A 24,490-nucleotide genomic window follows, 5' to 3' on the forward strand; every position below is an offset into this window, starting at 1 on the left:
AGCAGAAGAAGAGAGCAGAACCTGATCAGAACCTCCTGGAGATGGAGCTGCTCACTTCAGTCTGTCGGCACCTCCCTGCCTCACCTTCTTCTCATGCATCATCGTCCTTATCAGGGACGGCTGGTATAATTGGGCTAACAGGGCTCAGCCCCCCCTACATTATTCAATAAAAATTAGAATATAATACATAAATATTTCAATAACAACTTTAAACAAATTGTTCTTTAATTTTTGATCAGAGGCGGAGCAAAATCTGAACTGAAACCCATGAAATCGGTGAAAACGGGCTAATTATCTACAGCCCAAGCGAAGCGGCTCAGTTCCACTTGACTTTTCTTCAACATTTGAGTGACAGGTTGCAAGTCCCGCCCCCTCCATTTGGGCTAAATCTGTACAGCCCAAAACCAGCAGATTTGGGCCAATCACAGACGACTCTACTTGACTGCGTGTGAAGGGCGAAACTTTGACAATGGCAGGCATCGGCGTTAACAAAGTGGATTATTTACTTTCAAATCCGTTTTCTTCAATGTCCTCAGGTGAAAAAAGTAGGGGCACATCATCCAAAGGATATCCAAATTACACAGAAAGAAAAGCGCCAGAATCGTAGCTTTTGTGTAACTTGGTTTGAGAGAAAGGCTAACGGCTAAGGTTAGAAAGGCTAACGGCTAACGTTAGAAAGGCTAACGGCTAATGTTAGAAAGGCTAACGGCTAGCAGCTAAGGTTAGAAAGGCTAACAGCTAACGTTAGAAAGGCTAACGGCTAAGGTTAGAAAGGCTAACGGCTAACGGCTAAGGTTAGAAAGGCTAACGGCTAAGGTTAGAAAGGCTAACAGCTAACGGCTAAGGTTAGAAAGGCTAACGGCTAACAGCTAAGGTTAGAAAGGCTAACAGCTAACGGCCTCTTGAAGCTTCTCTTCAGATAAGGTAGACCCCCCCATTCATGTCACACAGATGGAACATTTTGTGGAGTATTTCTTTTCTTAACGTCTTTCTGGAGTGTTTTTCTGGAGTTACTATTTTAGTTTTGTGCTGATGTTTGGATTATTGTGTTCCAAAGCTAATTGCAATAGGCTATAAGTCTGGGTTGACCTTTTTTTAAAACCTTTTATGGTGTGAAAGTATTTGTATTTCCAGAGAGATGGTATATTTTCCATCAGTGCATTCTTCTAAATAGTGTTTTGGTTTATTCGGGCTTTATTATGTTTTAATTTGGCTTTTGGAAAACATCTGGAGCTGAACAAAGGTTTCAGGGTTTCATCTGGCCCCAGATGTGCAGAAACACAATACAAGGCAAGTTTATTTAGCACAATTCAACGCCAAGAACACACGGCAAAAGAAGCTTTCCTTGAGTTTCCAAGACCCGTGCTGTTGTAATAGTTTAAACTTTCTAACAGGACACCTTTTATGTTGAAATACAACTACTTTGCTTTTATAATACATTAGCCTAAGCCCCCCCATTCGATGTCCCCACCAGCCATCACAGGTCCTTATAGAAGCGGTCTGAACCCGGACAGAAACAGAGCCACTCACAGAAGTTACAGAGCATCGGTTACTCTCCCTGCCTCCCTCAGAGCCCTCTGACTCAGAACATCTACTCTCCTGAACCCCGGCTCTTTGTTTTTACCTCAACATGCCCTGATAAGCAGCCCTGCCCCCCCACAGTGTGGTGGAGCTTATCGGTTCAGAAGGAGGAGCTTCAGAGGCACGGAGCTGCGAGCCGCCAGGCCAGGCAGCTCCATCGTGTCTCCACCAACTTACAGAGTGGGTTTGAGTCGTGGAGCTACTTCTGTTGCAGGCTTCAGGCTGATAACAGCAAAGCTGAGGCCAAAATATCAGGAAACACATCCCCCAACATCTGTTTTATGGAAAGGAAAGTACCTGAGACGGCTTCCTTTAAAGGTTCTGTAAGTTCAGCTGTTTCTGAGCTTTCCAACCTGAAGTTAAACGATGTGCTGCTGGATGCTCTTCAGCCTTCATCGCTGCTCCTCTTCCTGATGAAACTCCCCTCCTCTCTCCCTGCGGCACGACTCTATCCAACCTCTCTGCATCAATCTTTCATGCTGAGGCTTTCCACCGCAGCCTCTCAGAACCAATCTGCTCTGCCTTTCGTCTCTAAGCGTTCACACTCAGCTTCGTCCTCTCTCTGTTTGTTCATCAGTACTCACACATTGTCCTGATAATCATCTCTACCACATGACCCCTGGGAGCCTCTGAGGAGATGAAAGTCTGTCAGTAAAGGTGGGATCTGTCCTCTGAGCAGATCTGTCAGGAGCAGGAGGATCTGCATCAGAACATGTGATAATATTCACTGATGGAGGACTTTTACATGATGAAAAACACTCAAATCTTCCTGGTAGTACCCGACCCACACACCCCTCTGCTCTGCTTCACAGCCAAACACTCGCTGGGAAACATCAGCTGGGAAACATCAGCTGGGAAACGTGGAGTTTCCTCACTGCTGGATGGATTTCTCGGAGATGAAAATCAAAGCTCGGGGCTTTGTGGGAGCTGTGGGAGTTTGTCGATCGGAGGATGCGTTCTGATCGATGCAGTGATGGAACATAATGAGTTTGCAGCCTAAAATTATAAAACTCCACCAATAACTGGGGGATTTTATAGCTGCGGCGGATCAATGAGGTTAAAGACGACAGGAAGACGTCGTATTTCATGGAGTGAATGCAGAGAAGTCATAATCTGTCTGGTAAAACCAACATGTTGACTGTTTTCAGTGTAAAAACCAGCCGAAAGGAGACGATCAGGCGACTAATCACAGAGCAGCTGCAGCTCTTTCCTCCTGGTCCAAAACCTCAGGGTTTCCTCACCTGGTTCTTGGACACACCTGGGCACAGACCAGTGTTCTGTTGGTCCAAAATGCAGCAGCTGGGGTTAAAAAGCCACAAAACCTCTGTTTTCAGATTGATTTTCAGGTTTTAAATGGACCGGCACCGTCCTACCGGTCAGAGCTCTGAGCTCTGAACCAACCAGATGCTCCGAGACGTCCCAAAAACTGGCTGAAAACAGCGAGGCGGAGCAGTTTATCTCTTCTTCTGGGCTTTTGGCTCCACATGCTGATTTTATTCTGAGCTCTGCCTTTATTTGGTTCATCGTCTTTAACTGCTGTCTGCTGGGTTGTTATTTATTCACATTATTGTTGCATTTATGCAGCTGAGCAGCTCTTTGGTCAGAGTCCGGCGCTTTAAACGCGTTCCAGCTGATCAGCAGCTGGATCTAAACTCTTAATCTTCACCGATGATGCTGCAGTCGGGCCTGGAAGAGTAAAAACTCAGCTTTTATGACCGTAAAAAACACGGAGGCTCTGAAACCGACGGCAACACCTCAGGGACAAAAAGAGGCGAGACTCAGTCAGACAGCTGGCAGCTCGCTCAGAAATAAGACACCTGCCTGATGATTAGTAATCCCTTCACGTTGCCGTGTTTACAGACCTGCTCTCTGGGCTTTGCTGCTGGTTATTGGATCGGCTCTGATTACACTGCAGCCTGCAAAGAATATAAACAGCTGCTGCAGACAGTGGTTGAGGATTTAATCTGCTTGTTTCAGCAGGTGCACCTGTGTGTGATAAACCCGCTGGTGTAAAACCGGAACCTCGGGCTGACAGAAGTCATCAGATTCCTCAGAACCGAGGTGGCTCACTCAGACACCTTTAAAAGCACTCAATAAAGCAGCGAATTCACAGCAGGCTGGTGAAAGCGTGAGGGGAAACCTCGGGCCTCTGCTGGGTCTCTGCTGCCGTCAGCATCCACAAAAACAAGAAGTCCGGTTGAGCTTCGGCGGAAATCTAAAAGCTATTCAGAGTCAATGATTTTTATAGTTTAATGCCGGGATTTTCAGCCGCCGTGTGCTGGGAAATCGTCCAAATTTCACTTCATTTGACATGGAGCAGGCAGGGAAGAGCTTTGAATCAGTGGGAAACGCTGGCCAAAAGGGGGTTCTGTGGATGGAGATGTCAGAGATCTTTAGATTTACTTCCAGGCTTCATCAGAAAGAAGAATTTCTCAGGTCATATCAGAATATTTTCAAAGGTTTTACCAGCAGACAGCCCAGATGTGAAGATCTGCAGTAAATCTGCATCTCTGTGGGAGGAACTGAGACAAGACGGCGGTCCGAACCGTTCGTTTCTGCTTGACTGCTCCCATAAAACCAGAGAGAGTCTGAGCCTTTGTGTTCATCTCAACAGTTTTCACAGGCTGAGACGCTCACATTTACACGGTGAGCCGCAGGATTTCTGGTTTAATGCTCGATTAAAAGTGCAAAAAATATGACTTCACATCAGCTGAGAAGCAGCAGACAGAGGAGGAGAGGAAGCTGATGGTGGAAACAACTGAGGAAGAGCAGAGTGAGTCACAGCCTGAGAAATGTCACAGACCCATTGTTCCCTCTTTAATTATAAAGCAACAAAAGAGCAGCGGGTTTAGACTTGATGAGGCTAATTATACAGGAGCAGCATGAATGAATACAACAACCCCCGAAGACCACTGACTGCTGTTCAACATGTGAGTAAATAACACGTCAGCTGACAGTATGACCTCTGACCCCGCCTCCTCTGCACCCAATTATCATCCAATCGATAAAGTCAACAGACCAAAGCGAAACCGGCTCCTCTGGGGGAGCTGGGGAGTTAATAATAAGTGAACTGTTCGGTCCAGCAGGAGGACGCTCTGTGCTGACCCTGAAGCCGACTGCTGGCATTCAGTTTTACAGGAGAACGAGTCTGACCTGTGGAGATAAAGTCTCTGAGGTCCTCTGCAGAGACGTTTAAAGACAAATCAAACCGGGTCAGAACCAGCAGCTGAGCCAACAGACCAACTAAGAGCTGAACCGGCTGAGCAGAGCTCCGTGTTCCTGTGACCGATGACCTCTGATGGCGGGCAGCGGCATCAATAAGTCGTCCGTGTGTCAGCTGAGGCGCAGTTTATCTTAAAAGCTCTTTTCTCTCAGCTGTCACAGAACCAAAGTGTGTTCCTCTGACACCGGATCACCCTGAAATGTACAGAAAAGTCCGAACAGAAGCTCAGAGGACGAGACAACCACATGCGCTCGTTTCCAAACAGATGTTAACAGATGTGGACTGAGGGCAAAGATGTAAACAAGCGGAAAGGTTACACAAAGGTTGTGAATAATCATGAAGGTGGAGACACGTGCACAGCGAAAGGAGCTCAGGAGGATGCTGACTCAGCAGAACCTGCAGCTGGATATCTGGCTCCTGGAACCGGCAGATGTGTTCGTTTGTTCGCGGGCTTTTTAACGCTCCAAAGGAGATCACAGGGGCAGCAGATCAGACATATTTCTCTCAGAGTGTTGTGTTGGAAACACACCTTAAACACAGCTGCAGGTTGTCTGAGTTACAGAACGGAACCGTTCAGCTAGAAAGCTTCAGCTAACAAAGTAATGTGGGAACAATAATGTTCATCTTTCAGAAAGGAACAGCAGTAACTCCTTAGAAGTTGGTGTACGTCATCTTCATTAGCTAATCTGTTAGCGTTAGCTTCAGCTAACAAAGTAATGTGGGAACAATAATGTTCATCTTTCAGAAAGGAACAGCAGTAACTCCTTAGAAGTTGGTGTACGTCATCTTCATTAGCTAAGCTGTTAGCGTTAGCTTCAGCTAACAAAGTAATGTGGGAACAATAATGTTCATCTTTCAGAAAGGAACAGCAGTAACTCCTTAGAAGTTGGTGTACGTCATCTTCATTAGCTAAGCTGTTAGCGTTAGCTTCAGCTAAAGGAAGAAATAAATCTGTAAATAAACCATGAGGAGTTATTTCTCAGATGCTTCCATTTCCCTGCTCTGAAGTTCAGGCTCTGAGAGTTGGAACTGATCCTCTTTGTGGCTCAGTTCCTTCAGTCCAGCGTTGAACTGGACCAAGTTGTTAAAACAGTGGGATGAAAAGTGGCTGCTGCACATTCACAGTCTTTAGCTAACTCTGCTGGAACATTAGCCTCAGATATAGTTTATCCACTGGGCTCTTATATCCTCTGAGGCTGCTGCTGGATGGAAGATGCATGCTCCTCAGTGCAGCTCACAGCAGAACATTTCCACCAGAAGCTGGCTTCATCCGTCCAGCAGGGTGGAGGTGAGGGGGCGGGGCTTAGCGGAGGAGGCGGAGCCAACTTAAGGAGTGACGTACTTTAGAAATGAAAATCAGAACGGCTCGTTAAATGAGGAATTATCAGGTGAAGGGGAGCTAAAATAATACCAGAGTTGTGTTTTTGGTGACTTCAGACACTCTAACATATGCTCCCAGGAACAGGAAGAAGGAATTTTCTCTTACTAAGATAAAAATGTCTCATATCTCATCTCACTCTGAACGTGCTGAAACTCAGAACATGCCGATTTATTCGAGTACAAGAGACCTAAACTGAAGAGGAAAGACTGAGAGGCACACTCACATCTCTCCAGCCAATCAAATCCTCTGTGAAATCAGCCTCAAAGCTCCTTCTGTGGCAACATAAGCCGTCTGAGAGGGTGAAGACAAAGTGTGAGCAGAGGAGAAGGAGGAGGGCGGAGGATGCTGGGGGAGGAGGGCTGAGCAGGAGAGGAAGAGGAGAGGTGGAGCTGGGAAAGCACCAGAAGAGGCAGACAGACGGAGGCAGCAGCACACACAGGATCTGACCAACGGGAAGTTCACTCTGCTTTTTACGAGCCTCAGAGGAGGAGATAAAGAGGCAGCTGCTGGAGGCTTCATGTTGGGATTTCACAGAGAGCCTTTTAAAATCCTCCCACAGAGCAGAGAGGAAAGCTGGGTGGCCACAGATCAGCCGGGGGAAACGGCAGCTGGGGCTCCGGTTCATGAAGGAAACCCCGGGAAGATGAGAGAGTGACGACTCAGACAAGGAGATAAAGTTCTCAAATTCAGGATTTTACAATCAGACTGACTTCTGTGAGTGGGAGCTGCAAAGAGAAAGAGTGGAACGGGCATCAGAGGCATCAGAGGAGGCTGAGAGAACACAGCGTACCTGCAAACACCTGGAGGACACTTCCCTACCAACACAAGCTTTGCTTCCACATTTTGGACTTTTCCCCTTTTCCAGATGGCAGGTGGACGCAGTCGCCCCATCCAACATTAACCGGGTCAGAACAAATAAACAGCCGGGCACGACTGGAAGGTCAAACCTCAGCCAATCACAGAAGCTCTGGACTAAAGCGATGAGGCGCTGACTCTGGGGCCAACCCGTCCATGGACAGTTTGAACATGAAAGCCGAGCGCCTGCTGCCTGCTGCCTGCGTCCCTCAGCGGGCCGTTTGTGTTTAGAGCAAATTACGTCAAAATGAGATGAATCCCAGAGCAGCGGGATGTGAGAGAGAAAGAAAAGGCGTTGCACCGGCTCTTAAAGTAAAACAGACGCAGCTGTGAGATCAGACGAGCCTGCTGGCAGCACCATGCTGCATGTTGCTGGGTTTCTGGGGGGCGCCGCCTGGCCTGTCGTCGTGCTGATGCTTTGCCTACAGCTGGGCCCTGTCCAGGCCAGCGTTGACCCCTCCCAGGGCTCAGCCCCGGCGGCAGGGTGCCTCTGCGCCTCGGACATCCTGAGCTGCACGGCGCTGGGTTTGGACCGGGTCCCCAGGGATCTGCCCGCCTCCGCCGCCACTCTGGATCTGAGCCATAACTGGATCGGGGAGCTGAAAGCGGGCAGCTTCGAGGGACTCACCCGACTGGAGACATTGCGTTTGGCACAAAACCAGCTGACTACAATCGAGCCGGGGGCCTTCAGGAACTCCTCCGGGACGCTGCTCCGACACCTGGACCTGTCGTCCAATCAGCTGCAAGCGTTGAAGCAGCATTATTTCCAGGAGCTGCCGGGACTGGAGGAGCTGCTGCTGTTCAACAACCGGATCGTGCACGTGGAGGGCACAGCGCTGGTTGGGCTGGTGAACCTCCACAAGGCCTACCTCAGTCACAACCGCCTCACCGACTTCCCCTTCTTCACCATCCAGAAGCACAGCCACCCCCACCTGTCCATGCTGGACCTGTCCTCCAACCGCCTGCCCAAACTGCCCCTGGAGGACATAACCAACCTGCCCCTGGCGGTGCAGGAGGGGCTCTACCTGCACAACAACTCGCTGGTGTGCGAGTGCTCCATGTACGGCCTGTTCCGGTTCTGGGAGCGGCGGGGCTTTGCCCCCGTCAGATTCTTCAGGCAGGAGCACGTCTGCCTGGTCTACGGCATTCAGAGGGGAACCGTGCGCTTCTTCCTGCACAGCCGCTACTTTGAGAAGTGCAACATGACGGCGATGAACGGGCTGCTGGAGGAGCAGTACCCTCGCAGCGTGTCCGTGAGGGCGGGAGAGGCGCTGACGCTGCACTGCGTGACGCCTCTGACCGGCCGCAGCGCCACCTTCTTCTGGGTGTCGCCGAACACCGAGTACGTGGCGCCGCCAGGCAACAACGGCTCCTTGAAGATGTTCACCAATGGCAGCCTGGAGATCGTGGCGGCGCGCGAGCAGGACTCTGGGATCTACCTGTGCATGGCGCAGGACCTCGAGAGGAAAGAAACCTGGGAGGTCAACGTGACCGTGGTGCTGCAGCACGATGGCGAGGACCACGAGCCCTTCAACACGGGCTTCACCACCCTGCTGGGCTGCGTGGTCAGCCTGGTGCTGGTCCTCATGTACCTGTACCTGACGCCCTGCCGCTGCCCGCCGTGCCCAAAGGCCCAGCCAGCGGCGACGGCCACCGCCAGCCACGGCAACGAGGTGGGGACGAGCAGCGCCCAGTCCTCCATCCTTACGCCGACCCCGCCGACGACCACCGAAGGCCCCGGCCGCAAGGTCAGTACGAACAAGCATGTGGTCTTTCTGGAGCCAATCAAAGAGCAGCAGAACGGCAAGCTGAGGGCGGGGCTACCGTTGGGGGCGGAGCAACCGCAAAGGGCCAGGGACACGGACTCCTTCGTGTCCGTCTTTTCAGACACGCCCATCACGTTGCCATAGCGACAGGACTCGCTCACAGACTGGCACCTCCCCCTCCTCTTCCTCACCCCCCCCCCCCCCCCCCTCCCCTGGCAGCAGACCTGAGCTCAGCAGGAACTCTGACAGCCGTTTTATTCCAAGTGCAATTCTGTTCGACTGAGGCTGTTCCGCGTCACTGCGGGCTCAGGGCTGCTCGCCACTCCCCCCCACGGCCACCAACCAGCGCACTGTGACGGGTCGGGAGGCGCTCGGGACAACCGTCCGAGTTCAGACCAAAGAGACGAGGTCGGACCCCTCTGAGAGGACGTCAGAGTTGGGGGAGGCGGAGCCCTCCGAGCATGACTCAAAGTTTCCCTTTAAGCACGGCTTCAACCTTTAACATTCGCTCCAGATGCCTTCGTGTCTCTCAGAGACGTAGACAGAAACCTTTTTGTAGCGCTTTTAGCTTCCTGTTTTTGGTTTCCAGAGGCGGTGCGAGAGCAGATAACTGTGCACGGTGGCTTTAGAGCAGAGTTAGAAACTAAGCACAGAGATGGCTTCAAAGGACCCTCCTTCCTCCGTCTCTGGAACTTATTTAACGCCATCCTGTGAGATTCTTTCAGCTGGAGGGCAGCGGTTCCCTTTTTCACCACGTCTCAGACAACAAATGTGAAATCAAACTGTGCCACAGAGCATTCTGACGGACCACTTCGGCTGTGTTTGTTTGATTGTCTTCACTGCATTGACCGCACCCCCCTCCCTGTATCTGTGTGTTAATAAACCTCCATATCTGCACCGTCCAGCTCCACGTCTGCCTTCTTATTGCCTCTGATGGAACACTTATTATGTTGGTGCACAATGGATATGTGTGTGTGTGCATGGATGAGCACAGCCACCATGTTTGCATGTTCAAACTCACACTGAAACAACACAAATGACCCAAAATGATCCACTTTCCTGTCCACAAAAGCAACCGAGCTCGAGTAAATGGTCACATGACCAGTCAGCTGTTTATTCTTTACCAGTTGAAGCTTTGCTGTGAGCTCCATCTTATGTGATGTGAAGAGAAACCAGAGCACGACCAGAGAGAGAAGGTGTGAGTTTTATGTTTGAAGGTTCTATTTCAGCAAAGATTGAAGTAAATCAATCCTGAAATATTCAAATTTATTAAAATAGAAACGTTCAGTAAAGGAAAAGACTGAACAAGAGCCGAAGTGTGAGGAGTGGTGGGAGAAACAGATGTGAAGGAACCGAGATGAAAGAACGATTTAACCAAAGTCACAGAGAGGCTGAAAATCTGCTGATGGTTTTCCTTTTTAAATCAAAAATAACAAAAAGATTCGAGTTCACAAAGTAAAGCAGGTGGCTGACAAATGAGGAGTTAAAATGTTCTGCAGAGCATCGCTGCAGCCTGGTCAGGAAGAACAGCAGAAAACAGCCAGAAAATAGCAGAAAACAGCAGAAAACAGCCAGAAAACAGCAGAAAACAGCCAGAATCCAGCAGAAAACAGCAGAAAACAGCCAGAATCCAGCAGAAAACAGCAGAAAACAGCCAGAATCCAGCCAGAAAACAGCAGAAAACAGCCAGAATCCAGCCAGAAAACAGCAGAAAACAGCCAGAATCCAGCCAGAAAACAGCAGAAAACAGCCAGAAAACAGCAGAAAACAGCCAGAATCCAGCAGAAAACAGCCAGAATCCAGACAGAAAACAGCAGAAAACAGCCAGAATCCAGACAGAAAAAAGCCAGAAAACAGCCAGAATCCAGCAGAAAACAGCCAGAAAAAAGCCAGAAAACAGCAGAAAACAGCCAGAATCCAGCAGAAAACAGCCAGAATCCAGCCAGAAAACAGCCAGAATCCAGCAGAAAACAGCCAGAAAACAGCAGAAAACAGCCAGAATCCAGCAGAAAACAGCCAGAATCCAGCCAGAAAACAGCAGAAAACAGCCAGAATCCAGCAGAAAACAGCCAGAATCCAGCCAGAAAACAGAAAAAAACAGCCAGAATCCAGCAGAAAACAGCCAGAATCCAGCAGAAAACAGCCAGAATCCAGCCAGAAAACAGCAGAAAACAGCCAGAATCCAGCCAGAAAACAGCCAGAATCCAGCAGAAAACAGCCAGAAAACAGCAGAAAACAGCCAGAATCCAGCAGAAAACAGCCAGAATCCAGCCAGAAAATAGCAGAAAACAGCCAGAATCCAGCAGAAAACAGCCAGAATCCAGCCAGAATCCAGCAGAAAACAGCCAGAAAACAGCAGAAAACAGCCAGAATCCAGCAGAAAACAGCCAGAATCCAGCCAGAAAACAGCAGAAAACAGCCAGAATCCAGCAGAAAACAGCCAGAATCCAGCCAGAAAAAAGCCAGAAAACAGCCAGAATCCAGCAGAAAACAGCCAGAATCCAGCCAGAAAACAGCAGAAAACAGCCAGAATCCAGCAGAAAACAGCCAGAATCCAGCAGAAAACAGCCAGAATCCAGCAGAAAACAGCCAGAATCCAGCCAGAAAACAGAAAAAAACAGCCAGAATCCAGCAGAAAACAGCCAGAATCCAGCAGAAAACAGCCAGAATCCAGCCAGAAAACAGCAGAAAATAGCCAGAATCCAGCCAGAAAACAGCAGAAAACAGCCAGAATCCAGCAGAAAACAGCCAGAAAACAGCAGAAAACAGCCAGAATCCAGCCAGAATCCAGCAGAAAACAGCCAGAATCCAGCAGAAAACAGCCAGAATCCAGCCAGAAAACAGCAGAAAACAGCCAGAATCCAGCCAGAAAACAGCAGAAAACAGCCAGAATCCAGCAGAAAACAGCCAGAATCCAGCCAGAAAACAGCCAGAATCCAGCAGAAAACAGCCAGAATCCAGCCAGAAAACAGCCAGAAAACAGCCAGAATCCAGCAGAAAACAGCCAGAATCCAGCCAGAAAACAGCAGAAAACAGCCAGAATCCAGCCAGAAAACAGCAGAAAACAGCCAGAATCCAGCAGAAAACAGCCAGAATCCAGCAGAAAACAGCCAGAATCCAGCCAGAAAACAGCAGAAAACAGCCAGAATCCAGCCAGAAAACAGCAGAAAACAGCCAGAATCCAGCAGAAAACAGCCAGAAAACAGCAGAAAACAGCCAGAATCCAGCAGAAAACAGCCAGAAAACAGCAGAAAACAGCCAGAATCCAGCAGAAAACAGCCAGAATCCAGCCAGAAAACAGCAGAAAACAGCCAGAATCCAGCCAGAAAACAGCAGAAAACAGCCAGAATCCAGCAGAAAACAGCCAGAATCCAGCCAGAAAACAGCCAGAATCCAGCCAGAATCCAGCATCTGAGCGAATGAAAAAGAAGGAAAACACAGAGCTGCATTTCTGAGAACAACAACAGCTCATCAATCCACCGCAGCGCCGCTCACTTCCTGCTGCCTTCGTGCTGTTTTCCATCACCGTTTCTTTCTGAAGGTCTCAGAGGGTTTGATCTGAAGGATCTGAAGGCCAATAAAAATGTAAAGAAGCTCGACGCAGGAAATAACAAGGAGCCGTGTTAATTTGAGTGGTTAGTCTGCAGCTGCAGCTCCGAGGCTTCGTGTTGGAGGGGAGTATTCAGAGGCTTCGTGTTGGAGGGGAGTATTCAGAGGCTTCGTGTTGGAGGGGAGTATTCAGAGGCTTCGTGTTGGAGGGGAGTATTCAGAGGCTTCGTGTTGGAGGGGGAGTATTCAGAGGCTTCGTGTTGGAGGGGAGTATTCAGAGGCTTCGTGTTGGAGGGGAGTATTCAGAGGCTTCGTGTTGGAGGGGAGTATTCAGAGGCTTCGTGTTGGAGGGGAGTATTCAGAGGCTTCGTGTTGGAGGGGAGTATTCAGAGGCTTCGTGTTGGAGGGGGAGTATTCAGAGGCTTCGTGAAGCTACAGCTTTAAAGTTATGGATAATTAAAGCTGGGGTCACTGTGACTGGCAGCTGTCAGTCAGAGCCTTCCTCCAGGCCACACATGCTGACCTGCAGTGAAGGTTGAACTGAAACCGGAGCAGGCAGCTCAAAGGTTGAAGTCTGAAAGCATAAAGCTGGAACTACAGTTAGGGCTCGTGTCCACCTGATGTGTTCATGGACCATCTGCTCAGAGTCTTACTTTAACCCGTTTACTGACCGTCTTTACTTTACCACTTCAGTAAATGAACAAAGCTTCAGTGGATTTCTAATTGTGGATCCATGAAAGCTCTGATGTCAGTAGATTTAATCATGTAAATGTTTCTTTATCGCTGCTATAAATAGCAGGATTCTGGGATCAGGAGCCACAGGACTCTTCATCAGAATGAAGCAGCTACTCAGCATCAATAACAACAATCAGTCATTTCCATTTCCTCCTTTATCTGGACAGACTTGCAGGTGAAGTTCATAACGAAGCAGTTACACCAGAAACTCCAGCTCCATATATAGATATAGATTACTCTATTGATCCCAGAGGGAAACAGGTTAGCAGTTAGCTGTAAGTTAGCAGTTAGCTGTAAGTTAGCAGTTAGCTGTAAGTTAACAGTTAGCTGTGAGTTAACAGTTAGCTGTGAGTTAGCAGTTAGCTGTGAGTTAACAGTTAGCAGTTAGCTGTAAGTTAGCAGTTAGCTGTAAGTTAGCAGTTAGCTGTGAGTTAGCAGTTAGCTGTGAGTTAACAGTTAGCAGTTAGCTGTAAGTTAGCAGCTAGCTGTGAGTTAACAGTTAGCTGTAAGTTAGCAGTTAGCTGTGAGTTAACAGTTAGCTGGAAGTTAGCAGTTAGCTGGAAGTTAACAGTTAGCTGTGAGTTAGCAGTTAGCTGGAAGTTAACAGTTAGCTGTGAGTTAACAGTTAGCTGTGAGTTAGCAGGTAGCTGTGAGTTAGCAGTTAGCTGTAAGTTAGCAGTTGGCTGTAAGTTAACAGTTAGCTGTAAGTTAGCAGTTAGCTGTAAGTTAGCAGTTAGCTGTAAGTTAACAGTTAGCTGTAAGTTAGCAGTTAGCGGGAAGTTAGCAGTTAGCTGTAAGTTAGCAGTTAGCTGTGAGTTAGCAGTTAGCTGTAAGTTAACAGTTAGCTGTAAGTTAGCAGTTAGCTGTAAGTTAGCAGTTAGCTGTAAGTTAGCAGTTAGCTGTGAGTTAGCAGTTAGCTGTAAGTTAACAGTTAGCTGTAAGTTAACAGTTAGCTGTAAGTTAGCAGTTAGCTGTAAGTTAGCAGTTAGCTGTAAGTTAGCAGTTAGCGGGAAGTTAACAGTTAGCTGTAAGTTAGCAGTTATGTGCTCCGCCATCATGGAGGCACCAATGAGAGCAGCCTGGACTGAAACTGCCTCGTCTCTGGGGACGGCAGAACCAGATGAGGTTCTGGAAGCTGATTCAGGCAGCCGTGGGCAGCCAGTGGAGCTGAGAGGAAACCAGGGTGTGCAGCAGGTGTCAGATACAACCAGATGTTACTGATGCTGGAATCAGACAGATGCAGCCTGGTCAGAGGACGGGTCAGCAGTCAGAAACTCGTGTTTCTGAAGGAGATGAAGCCCATCCTGACTGATCAATACTTCAGTTCTCCATCACTGTAGTTTTGTGTGTCTGCGGTCCATCAGACTGAGTCAGACTCCTTCTTCCCTGTCAGCACAGCCCCAGCTGAGGGGCGGCTGGGGCGAGGAAGAGGAGGAACGTAACGCTCTTTCATAAAATGGAGAGCAGAGCAGTCATCAAATATTGAAGAAGCGTTCTGGTGCTCGGCTTCCACCTCCAAATAAACACGGAAACACACAGTCGAACAGAAAAAAAGAGTTCTGGTTTAAATCTGGTGACCTGAAAGAAACGGTCCAAAGGAACCGATTATCTTGTTTCTGTATTTATCAGACGCTTTTATCCAAAGCGACTTACAAATGAAGATATAACAGCTCTATAAAAAGCTAACAATAAGCTACATAGAAGGAACCCAGGAGTCCGACTCTGTCAGAGGGGACAGAGTAGAGATAGGGTGCAGGCATAGAAGGAAGAGCAGAAAGATAAAGTGCAGAGATAGAGGGGGGAGGGAAGTACAAGGTAAGTGCTGGGATAGGAGATGCTCTCTGAAGAGCTGGGTTTTCAGGAGCTTCTTGAAGATAGACAGGGACGCCCCTGTTCTGGTAGCGCTCGGTAGGTCATTCCACCATCGTGGGACGACACATGAACAGAGTTTGGATTGTCTTAGGCGTGGTGTAGGAGCTGCTAGACGACAATCCTGGGACCAACGGAGGGACCCAGTTGGGACAGAAGCCTTTGCAAGAGCATTCAAGTAGATGGAGCCGTTCCATTAAGCTCTTTGTAGCTAACATCAGGGACTTGAGTTTGCAGCCAGTCAGCCAGAGGGAAAACAGAGCAAAATGAGAAACATGGGAGGAGAAAACAGAGCAAAATGAGAAACATGGGAGGAAACCACACTGTCTCTGGGTCAGATCTGAACAAAACCTGTCAAATGGGACTGAAAAAGCTGCATGAGAACCCACTTCTGCTGCCTTTAAGGTAAAAGTCAAAGCCAAAAGGAAAGAGAATGAGACCAAAACACGAGACCAATCCTGAGCGGATTCTAAACCGGCTCAGCTTAGCTATGATGGAGGTGAAGAGGCTGATTTTTTACTTTAATCTTTTGACTTTTAAGCAGCTTCAGTTTGAATCTGAAACATTTTCTTCCTGCAGTTTGTGTTTGGCTTGAAAGTGAAGCTTCGGGGGTTGATGAGCTCAGGTTTTTGAAGGTCCTGAACATTAAAACGTCCCGCTAGCTGTGTTTAAAAGTTTAAAATCAGCATTTTGAGGCTGGTTCCTCGTGTTCTTCAGCTGCCTCTCAGTGACTTATTGTTCTCAGCAGAGCTCCCAAACAGCAGAAGAAGAAACATCACCAATCAGCGGTCTTCAGCAGCTGCACGGTTCTGATGTCACCTTCACCCCAGAGCATGTTTTGGGTTGTTTCTGGGAGAGTTTTTACAAACTGGACCCCAGTAAACTCCCATCTGCAGCTCCACTAAAACACACGGCATCAAAGATTCATGACGGCACAGAGTAAAGAGTCGGGAAGAGGAAACGCCGCTCTGAAGAACCTGAATGATTCATTGCTCTAAACGATGTGAGATGTTACAGAAGAGAGGCCGACCTCAGGTTCTATCAGAGAGGAGTCGCTTTAAAGCAGGAACGCAGGTTTCCAGGAGCTGTTTGACCTTCAGGTGCAACATGAAGCACGCAGGCAGGTGTTTCAGGTATGAAGACTTCATAATAACCCTCTGGGTGTCAGTATCCTGCACAGCTGCAGCTCAACATCTCACCAAAAGCTCCCATCCTGAAACGCTCTGAAACCAGAAATGAAACATCCAGAGTGACTCAAACCACCATCTGATGGTGTTTAACTCCCGCCGCTCCCTCTGGGCCCGACGCCTTCAGGTTTCAGCTGCAGGACTCTGAAAAGTTTGCTCTGGAAGTTCTTAGAGACAGACTGACAGGAGATGAGAACCAGGAGAGTTCATTCTGATCATCTGCAGCTTCATTAATCATTAATCTGATTGTTAGCATTGAGCTAACGCCCCCTGTTAGCACTATGCTAACTTCTGCTGCTCAGGTTCTCAGTCACAGATGGTGCTAATTTTTTAAACACTTCTTATAGGAAAAATGCTTCCATGATTGGCCGCCGCGACTCGTCTGGATGTGTTTGACTCTGAGCTGCAGCTGAGCCACGTTTCTGTCAGCGTTTCCACCTCAGAGCCAAGCAGCAGCGGCTGAACGGACCACGAACCACAGATGCAGTTCATTCTGATGACATCACAGATCCTGATCTCCTGAAGAAGAATTCGCTCTGAATGGGTTTCACGTCTGGCTCCGAGCTGGACATTTTCACACAGGTTGTAGCATCAATTAGAGACTTTTAAAGGAGTGAATGCTAAAATTAGCACATCGCTGTGAGCTGCAGGAGGTTGGAACAAATTAAATTAAATTAAAACAATCGGCAGAGAAATCGATGAGAGCCAGCGGCTGCGTTCAGATCAGAACCGGAAGCATCGACGCTAAACCAAGCCACCGTCAGAGACCTCCATCTGTGCAGCGACTGCAGAGCCAAGAGACAGTCAGCATCTAATCCTGAGCACAGATATGGATCATATGGAAGGAGCAGAGCAGTGGTGCTGGTTCTGGCAGTGAATCAGAGGCTAACTGGGTCCAAACATGAAGCAGAGACTCTGAGTCTGATCCTGAAGACCAGTCCTGACCGTTCACAGATGGGGTTTAGCAGCATGGTGGGCTGAACCTCTCAGAGGATTAACCACGAAAAATAGGCCGTACGGCTGTCTGAGCAGCTGGATATTGTAGTGGTAAGATTGCCACCTTCCATGTGGGAGATCTGGGTTCAAATCCCCTGCATGAAAGGTATTACCTCCAGTAGGGGTCCTTACCCTACCTGCCTACCTGTAAGTCACTTTGGATAAAAGCATCTGCTAAATGCATAAACAGCCCCAAACCAGCAGAAGATTTGCTGTAAATGAGACGCATCAACATACGCTGAAATTAACAGATAGTTTTCTGGGGTGTGAGATAAAAACAGCCCAAAAGTTTCCAGATAAATAACTGCTTCTGCAACACAACGGCTCCATAAAACAAAGAGGTGACAGCGGGGGACTTATTGCATCTCCAGTTATCATGATTAGCATCGAATAGCCAGAGCTAACAATCAATCATGTATTGATTAAACGTCTCATTTCCACAGGCTGTTCACGTCTCATCCCACGGATTAAAATGACATAAACAGGATATTCATGATTTCATATAAACTTAATTCATTGTGTAAATAAGAAAATTTGTCCATGAGTCCATGTTCAACTTTATGCTTCAGAAATGTAAGTTTTTCAGATTTTATGTGAAAACTGACTCATTATGCAGCAAAAGTCTAAAAGATAAGATGTTGTTTGGTTTGTTGGTGAGTTTGGGGGTGTGGCTTGTGGATTAGGTTTGGGGGTGTGGCTTGTAGGTGAGTTTGGGGGTGTGGCTTGTAGGAGAGTTTGGGGGTGTGGCTTGTAGGTGAGTTTGGGGGTGTGGCTTGTGGATGAGTTTGGGGGTGTGGCTTGTGGATGAGTTTGGGGGTGTGGCTTGTGGGTGAGCTTTGGGGGTGTGTTTTGCTGTGAGGTTTGTAAACACCGGGACTTTAGCATTTAATGCCTCCAGCTTCATCACTAAAAGAATCTGACGTTTAACTCATTCTCTCATATCTTTGCTTCCTCCTGACCCCTCCCTCCTCTTCCTCAGATCTATCTCTCAAACATTTACTCTTCACTTCCACCCTACACCTCTGATCAATCTGACCCCCTCCATCTTTAATTTTCCTCTTCTGTCCTTCTCACTCCTCTTCCTCGTTACTCTGATCCTGCATCTCTCCTTTTCTTCTTCTACCCCCTTTTCTCTCTCATCTTCTTCAGGACTTTGTCGACTGCCTGATGTTCTTCCAGGAAACCTTCCTCACATGCACAAGCATGTTCAGACACACCTGGCTACAACAATCGCTGTGAGAATGCTGATATGAAACCACAAGGAGGAAATCTAGAGTGTAGCTTTCAAAATGACCCAGACACAGACAGAAATATACGTTTCCAGCATGAAATGAAGGTCTGGACTCGTCATCGAACCCCAGAATGAGCTCCTCTGAACTCAATGATTCAGGCTGAAAACACGAGATTCTGTCTGCTGTTTTTCACACCGAAGGTGTCAAAGTTTCTGCGCCTTCCTGGAAACAGGAAGTGTTCACAGCCTTCATCACAGTAAAAACTCAAAGGCAGAGTTCTGGGTAATCTGAATGCAGTGCATGCTGGGAAGTGTATGCCACTAAAATCACTATGAGATCAGTAAATGATCCACATTTACTCCAATAAAAGTGAACATTTAATATGAATTCTTTCACCCAAAAATCAAACCGTAAACACTGAAGTCTGACACCAAAGTTTCTCACCAACACACTGAATGCAAGGACGGGAAAAGTGGGACTAAAGCTATTTCAGAGTAATAAATTATCTAAAATGATAAAAAAAAAACCTTGGAAGCAAATATAAACAGAACCAGAGAGACTCCAGACTGACTTTACACATAAATACATATAGATTTATACATGTATGTCTATAAAGAACGTGACAATAAATGCCATTTATGCTTCTAACTATTTAATGTTTTCTTATTTTTCTTTATTTGACAAAACAAATAATTATTCTTCAATCAATAATTCTTATTTTCTTCGATCAGAAATTTACTTTTTTTTTTTCTGTGACAACAAAATGATTAAATTCATCAACAAAAAGTCCTAAAATGAAAGAATTCCTCAGATTATTTTACATGTAATGTTTGTAGAACACGACCTGCTTATGAATATTAATAATATTGATTATAATGATGATAATGATGATGATGTAAATGTGTTTCTTCACTCTAACGTTCAGTAAATGCTTTGAAAACGTCTCAGAGCCTCTTCATTTCTGTTTTATTGAGTGTTTCTGATGGAAGCTGCTGAGCGAACGTCTCAGACTGCGGAGGTGAGGGTCACATGACCAACAGCACCGAGTGGGCGGGGCTTAGCAGAGGAGGTGGAGTCAACTTTAGGAGTGACGGCTCGTTAAATGAGGAACTTTTAAACAGTTTTTTGGGAGATTTACACCCCGATATATGCCCCCAGGAACAGGAAGAAGGGATTTTTACACTTTATGTCACCTTTAAGTTCAATATTTCAGTTGTTTTATCATTTATATCCTGAAAATATAGAAAAACTGCCAAAAAATTGGTGAGATATGGCCCGACAGAACCAGAACTTCAGTTTCCATAATGCAAACACTCAGGGATAACCACAACATTTATTTTACATCTGCCAAAGCAACATGCCGACCCCCTGCTGCTGCCCTACATTATTAATCCCCCCACCTCCAGATCTGAGGAGAAAACTTAAATATGATGGGAGTGAAGTGGAGTTTGGGTTCTTCCTCGGTGAAATAATCCATCATGGCTGTATAATCTCAGACTTGGATTCATCTCTGATCAGAACCAGTTATTAAGGTGAAAGCTGACAGGCAGTGAAAGCAGAAATAAAACTTTCAGCAGAGCTCTGCGGTGGAAAATCCCAACATCCCCCGAGCGCAGGCCTCTCATGCTCCAAAGCTGCTAAACTAATTATCCCCGGTCTCAATCTAATCTGGGGAAGGCTGCGAGCTGCCTCTCATGTCTTTCAGCCCAGGCTAATGGACAATAATTAGCACCATTGATTTCCTCACAGCGGGGAGGGGGGTTCAGGCAGCTGTTAATAGCCCTGATGTGGTCAAAGAGGTGGGGGCAGATGGACTGAATGTGACCATGAAGCCAAACTGGGAATAAAGGCTGTCGGGGGGGGTGAATCTGATCAGAAGAGTGATGAGTGTCTGCTCTGTCAGGCAGACCCAGAAACACCCACAATCCTCTGCTCCATGGAGTCTAAACTGCGACTGCATCCTGTAAACAGCTGGTTCTGTTCCTGATGATCATCACATCAGAACCACACTGACCGACTCCCATTGATTCAATAACTGGTAGACGATCAATCATTTAACCTCCATCTTAAAGTCTGTGACTCGGTGCAGTTGAGTCCTGACCCACAGCTGAGCTCCTAGGGGTGGGCAATAAGGAAAAGGCCCGTTTCACTGCAGAACGTGAAGGAAAAGGCCCGTTTCACTGCACAATGTGAAGGAAAAGGCCCGTTTCACTGCAGAACGTGAAGGAAAAGGCCCGTTTCACTGCACAATGTGAAGGAAAATGCCCGTTTCACTGCAGAACGTGAGGGAAAATGCCCGTTTCACTGCAGAACGTGAAGGAAAAGGCCCTTTTCACTGCAGAACGTGAAGGAAAAGGCCCGTTTCACTGCACAACGTGAAGGAAAAGGCCCGTTTCACTGCACAACGTGAAGGAAAAGGCCCGTTTCACTGCAGAACGTGAAGGAAAAGGCCCGTTTCACTGCAGAATGTGAAGGAAAAGGCCCGTTTCACTGCACAACGTGAAGGAAAAGGCCCGTTTCACTGCACAACGTGAAGGAAAAGGCCCGTTTCACTGCAGAATGTGAAGGAAAAGGCCCGTTTCACTGCAGAACGTGAAGGAAAAGGCCCGTTTCACTGCAGAACGTGAAGGAAAAGGCCCGTTTCACTGCAGAACGTGAAGGAAAAGGCCCGTTTCACTGCAGAATGTGAAGGAAAAGGCCCGTTTCACTGCAGAACGGGAAGGAAAAGGCCCGTTTCACTGCACAACGTGAAGGAAAAGGCCCGTTTCACTGCACAACGTGAAGGAAAAGGCCCGTTTCACTGCAGAATGTGAAGGAAAAGGCCCGTTTCACTGCAGAACGTGACGGAAAAGGCCCGTTTCACTGCAGAACGTGAAGGAAAAGGCCCGTTTCACTGCAGAACGTGAAGGAAAAGGCCCGTTTCACTGCAGAATGTGAAGGAAAAGGCCCGTTTCACTGCACAACGTGAAGGAAAAGGCCCGTTTCACTGCACAACGTGAAGGAAAAGGCCCGTTTCACTGCAGAACGTGACGGAAAAGGCCCGTTTCACTGCAGAAAGTGAAGGAAAAGGCCCGTTTCACTGCAGAACGGGAAGGAAAAGGCCCGTTTCACTGCACAACGTGAAGGAAAAGGCCCGTTTCACTGCAGAACGGGAAGGAAAAGGCCCGTTTCACTGCAGAACGGGAAGGAAAAGGCCCGTTTCACTGCAGAACGGGAAGGAAAAGGCCCGTTTCACTGCAGAATGTGAAGGAAAAGGCCCGTTTCACTGCAGAACGGGAAGGAAAAGGCCCGTTTCACTGCAGAATGGGAAGGAAAAGGCCCGTTTCACTGCAGAATGTGAAGGAAAAGGCCCGTTTCACTGCAGAACATGAAGGAAAAGGCCCGTTTCACTGCATAATGTGAAGGAAAAGGCCCGTTTCACTGCATAATGTGAAGGAAAAGGCCCGTTTCACTGCAGAACGGGAAGGAAAAGGCCCGTTTCACTGCAGAACGGGAAGGAAAAGGCCCGTTTCACTGCATAATGTGAAGGAAAAGGCCCGTTTCACTGCAGAACGTGAAGGAAAAGGCCCGTTTCACTGCAGAAAGTGAAGGGAGACGTGTTATTCAGTGGAGCTCAAACCTAATTATACAGTCAACCAGCAGCCCTCAACACGGGCCAGGGGGAACCCCCCCCACACACATTTCACGCTAATGCGCCGTCTGTAGACCTTCGGTGTAATTGGACCTGAGTGTTATTGGGAGATAATGCAGCCGTGTCATCAGAGGAACGAAGGCGTTCGTTAAAGCTCGATTAAGTGTTGATGAAAAGCCTTCAGCGCTGTCCTGAAACCTCTGAATGACTCATCTTCATACGCTGCAGCACTGATCTGAGGCCAGAGGGAACCCGCTGCCTCTCTGAGGTCGTGGACGCATCTTTTAAGAAGCGCTTCATACAAAACTCAGTGTTCAGATGCTGACTGGGAGTGAAGCCGATCTGTGGACCAGAACCAAGCCGGAGAAAACTGTTCCTGTTGGCGTTGGTTCAGTTAAACCAAGCCGAGGAGCTCACCGTAACATCCACAGATGCAGGTTAAAGCTCCCTCAGGCCGACCAAAGCTCATTTAAAATGGACTGAGAGGAACCTGCTCTGTGGTCAGATGGAAATCAGACGCTGCGTCCTGCAGACTGAAGACGAGAGGGACCCTCCAGCTTGTGATCAGACTAAATAACAAAGTACCAGCAGAACCCTGCAGGTGTGAACGGATCCCTGAACAACAGATCTTTGGACCCAAACAAACCGATCCCGTGCCTCCCAGCGAGCCCTGAGGCTGTGCATCATCGTCAGTAAGCAGCAGTCTTACCCCTGTCTCTCTCCATCCACCAGGATCCGGACCAGGATGCCTGTAACAGCCACCAGGATGGGGTAGTGGTCCACACTCTCCAGACCTGCAGCACACACTTCATGTCAGACATCTTTTACTTTAAGCTTTTTTGTCATATTTAGAGATAAAACATCTTAAAAACCAATAATGAGGATGAAAAACGTCAGATTTCAGTTCAACGTCCTTCTCATTTCTCCCACAGCTTGTTTCAGCTGATTCTGAGCTCTGCAGGAGTCTCATCACAGCGTTTCTCATTATTCTCTCATATTATCACCATCTATTGTTACACAGAAACAGGATTAAAGTGTGTTTTCAATCAGGGAGGAATCTCTATTCCATTCAAATGGACCCACTTCTGATAATTCTAATAACTGAACCAAACATTTGGGTTAAAACTTCATGTTTTCACTTTAACTTGAAGCCAAAAACACATTCAAGTTAAATTAAAACCTCTTCAGGCCAAACAGCGGCTGCTGTCCACCTGAACAGGGACAGAATACCGATAATGCTGCACCTGTCCTGTTCCACAGAGCCTGACTGATCAGAAATGAGTCATGAAACAGGAGCTGGAGCTCGACGGGCTGCAGGACAGATGGAGGGATTAAAGAGTGAAGAAATGAGGGTGTACCTGGCAGTCTGAGGTTGACGACCCGATCAAACAGGTTCTTTTCAGCCGTCACTCTGTTCAGCACCTGGTTCAGAAGCTGCAGAGAAGAAGTTTTCAAGCCTGAACGACACTCAGGATATTATATCATATCTGATACAGTTTGTTATTTACAACAAACTGTTTTTATTCTCTAAATACAGCCATTAGAACATAAACCTCTTTCAATTCTAATGTTTCATAAAAACATCATCGGGTCCTCAGTAAATCCAACAAAACGACATATAACAGTGTGTCATTATCTAATGAAACAAAAACTGAGCAGAGTGTGAAAAACTAAGTGAACCCTCACTGTTTCCACGGGAACTCAGAGGGTAAGAAGCAGCCAGGAGCTGCTGATCAATGCTCTGATTAACTGATCAATGCTCTGATTAACTGATCCTCAGTCAGTGTGAGCAGCTCCATAAAAGCAGGAGTTCTGTCAGTTTAACACGATGCCAAGGAGGAAAGACACCAGCAATGATCTCAGAGAAGCAGCTGCTGCTGCCCATCAGTCTGGGAAGGGTTATAAGGCCATTTCCAGACTATCTGGAGTCCATCATTCTACAGAGAGAAAGATTATTCACAAGTGGAAAACATTCAGGACAGCTGTCAATCTTCCCAGGAGTGGACGTCCCAGCAAGGTCACCCCAAGGTGAAGAAGCCCAGAGCTACATCTCAGACTCTACAGGCCTCAGTTAGCATGTTAAAGGTTAAAGGTCACCCCAAGGTGAAAAAGCCCAGAGCTACATCTCAGACTCTACAGGCCTCAGTTAGCATGTTAAAGGTTAAAGGTCACCCCAAGGTGAAAAAGCCCAGAGCTACATCTCAGACTCTCCAGGCCTCAGTTAGCATGTTAAAGGTCAAAGGTCATGACAGCACAGTTAGAAAAAGACTGAACAAGGATGGCTTGTTTGGAAGGGCTGCAGGAGAAAGCCTCTTCTCTCTAAAAAGAACATGGCAGCACAGCTTAGGTTTGCAAAGCTGCATCTGAACAAAGCTCAAGACTTCTGGAACAATGTCCTTTGGACAGACCAGAGCAAAGTGGAGATGTTTGGTCCTAATGCACAGCAGCACGTTTGGAGGAAACCAAACACAGCATATCAGCACAA

The 24,490-nt window shown here is 47.6% G+C and overlaps 2 protein-coding genes across 4 annotated transcripts in view; one reads left to right on the top strand and one right to left on the bottom strand.

Annotated features, from left to right (window-relative positions):
• The window catches only part of rnf123 (ring finger protein 123), a 109,887-nt gene that overhangs the window by 31,050 nt on the left and 54,347 nt on the right, over positions 1-24,490 (bottom strand). For all 3 annotated transcript variants that reach the window (XM_072381380.1, XM_072381378.1, XM_072381379.1), the window contains exons 35-36: positions 23,364-23,439; positions 22,715-22,799 (exon numbers count right to left, since the gene is read on the bottom strand). In XM_072381380.1, the coding sequence (XP_072237481.1) occupies positions 22,715-22,799; positions 23,364-23,439 (161 nt within the window). The remainder of the gene's footprint in view (positions 1-22,714; positions 22,800-23,363; positions 23,440-24,490) is intronic.
• Positions 6,608-9,763, top strand: amigo3 (adhesion molecule with Ig-like domain 3). The gene has a single exon (XM_072383067.1). The coding sequence runs from the start codon at positions 7,400-7,402 to the stop codon at positions 8,948-8,950; it is 1,551 nt and encodes a 516-aa protein (XP_072239168.1). The 5' UTR covers positions 6,608-7,399; the 3' UTR covers positions 8,951-9,763.

This window comes from Leuresthes tenuis, unplaced genomic scaffold (genome assembly GCF_036924035.1).
Source record: "Leuresthes tenuis unplaced genomic scaffold, fLeuTen1.0.hap1 SCAF_3, whole genome shotgun sequence".
NCBI lineage: Eukaryota > Metazoa > Chordata > Actinopteri > Atheriniformes > Atherinopsidae > Leuresthes > Leuresthes tenuis.

Excerpts from the sequence above, each read along its gene's own strand:
- amigo3 (XM_072383067.1), top strand. The coding sequence starts at position 7,400 with ATGCTGCATGTTGCTGGGTTTCTGGGGGGCGCCGCCTGGCCTGTCGTC.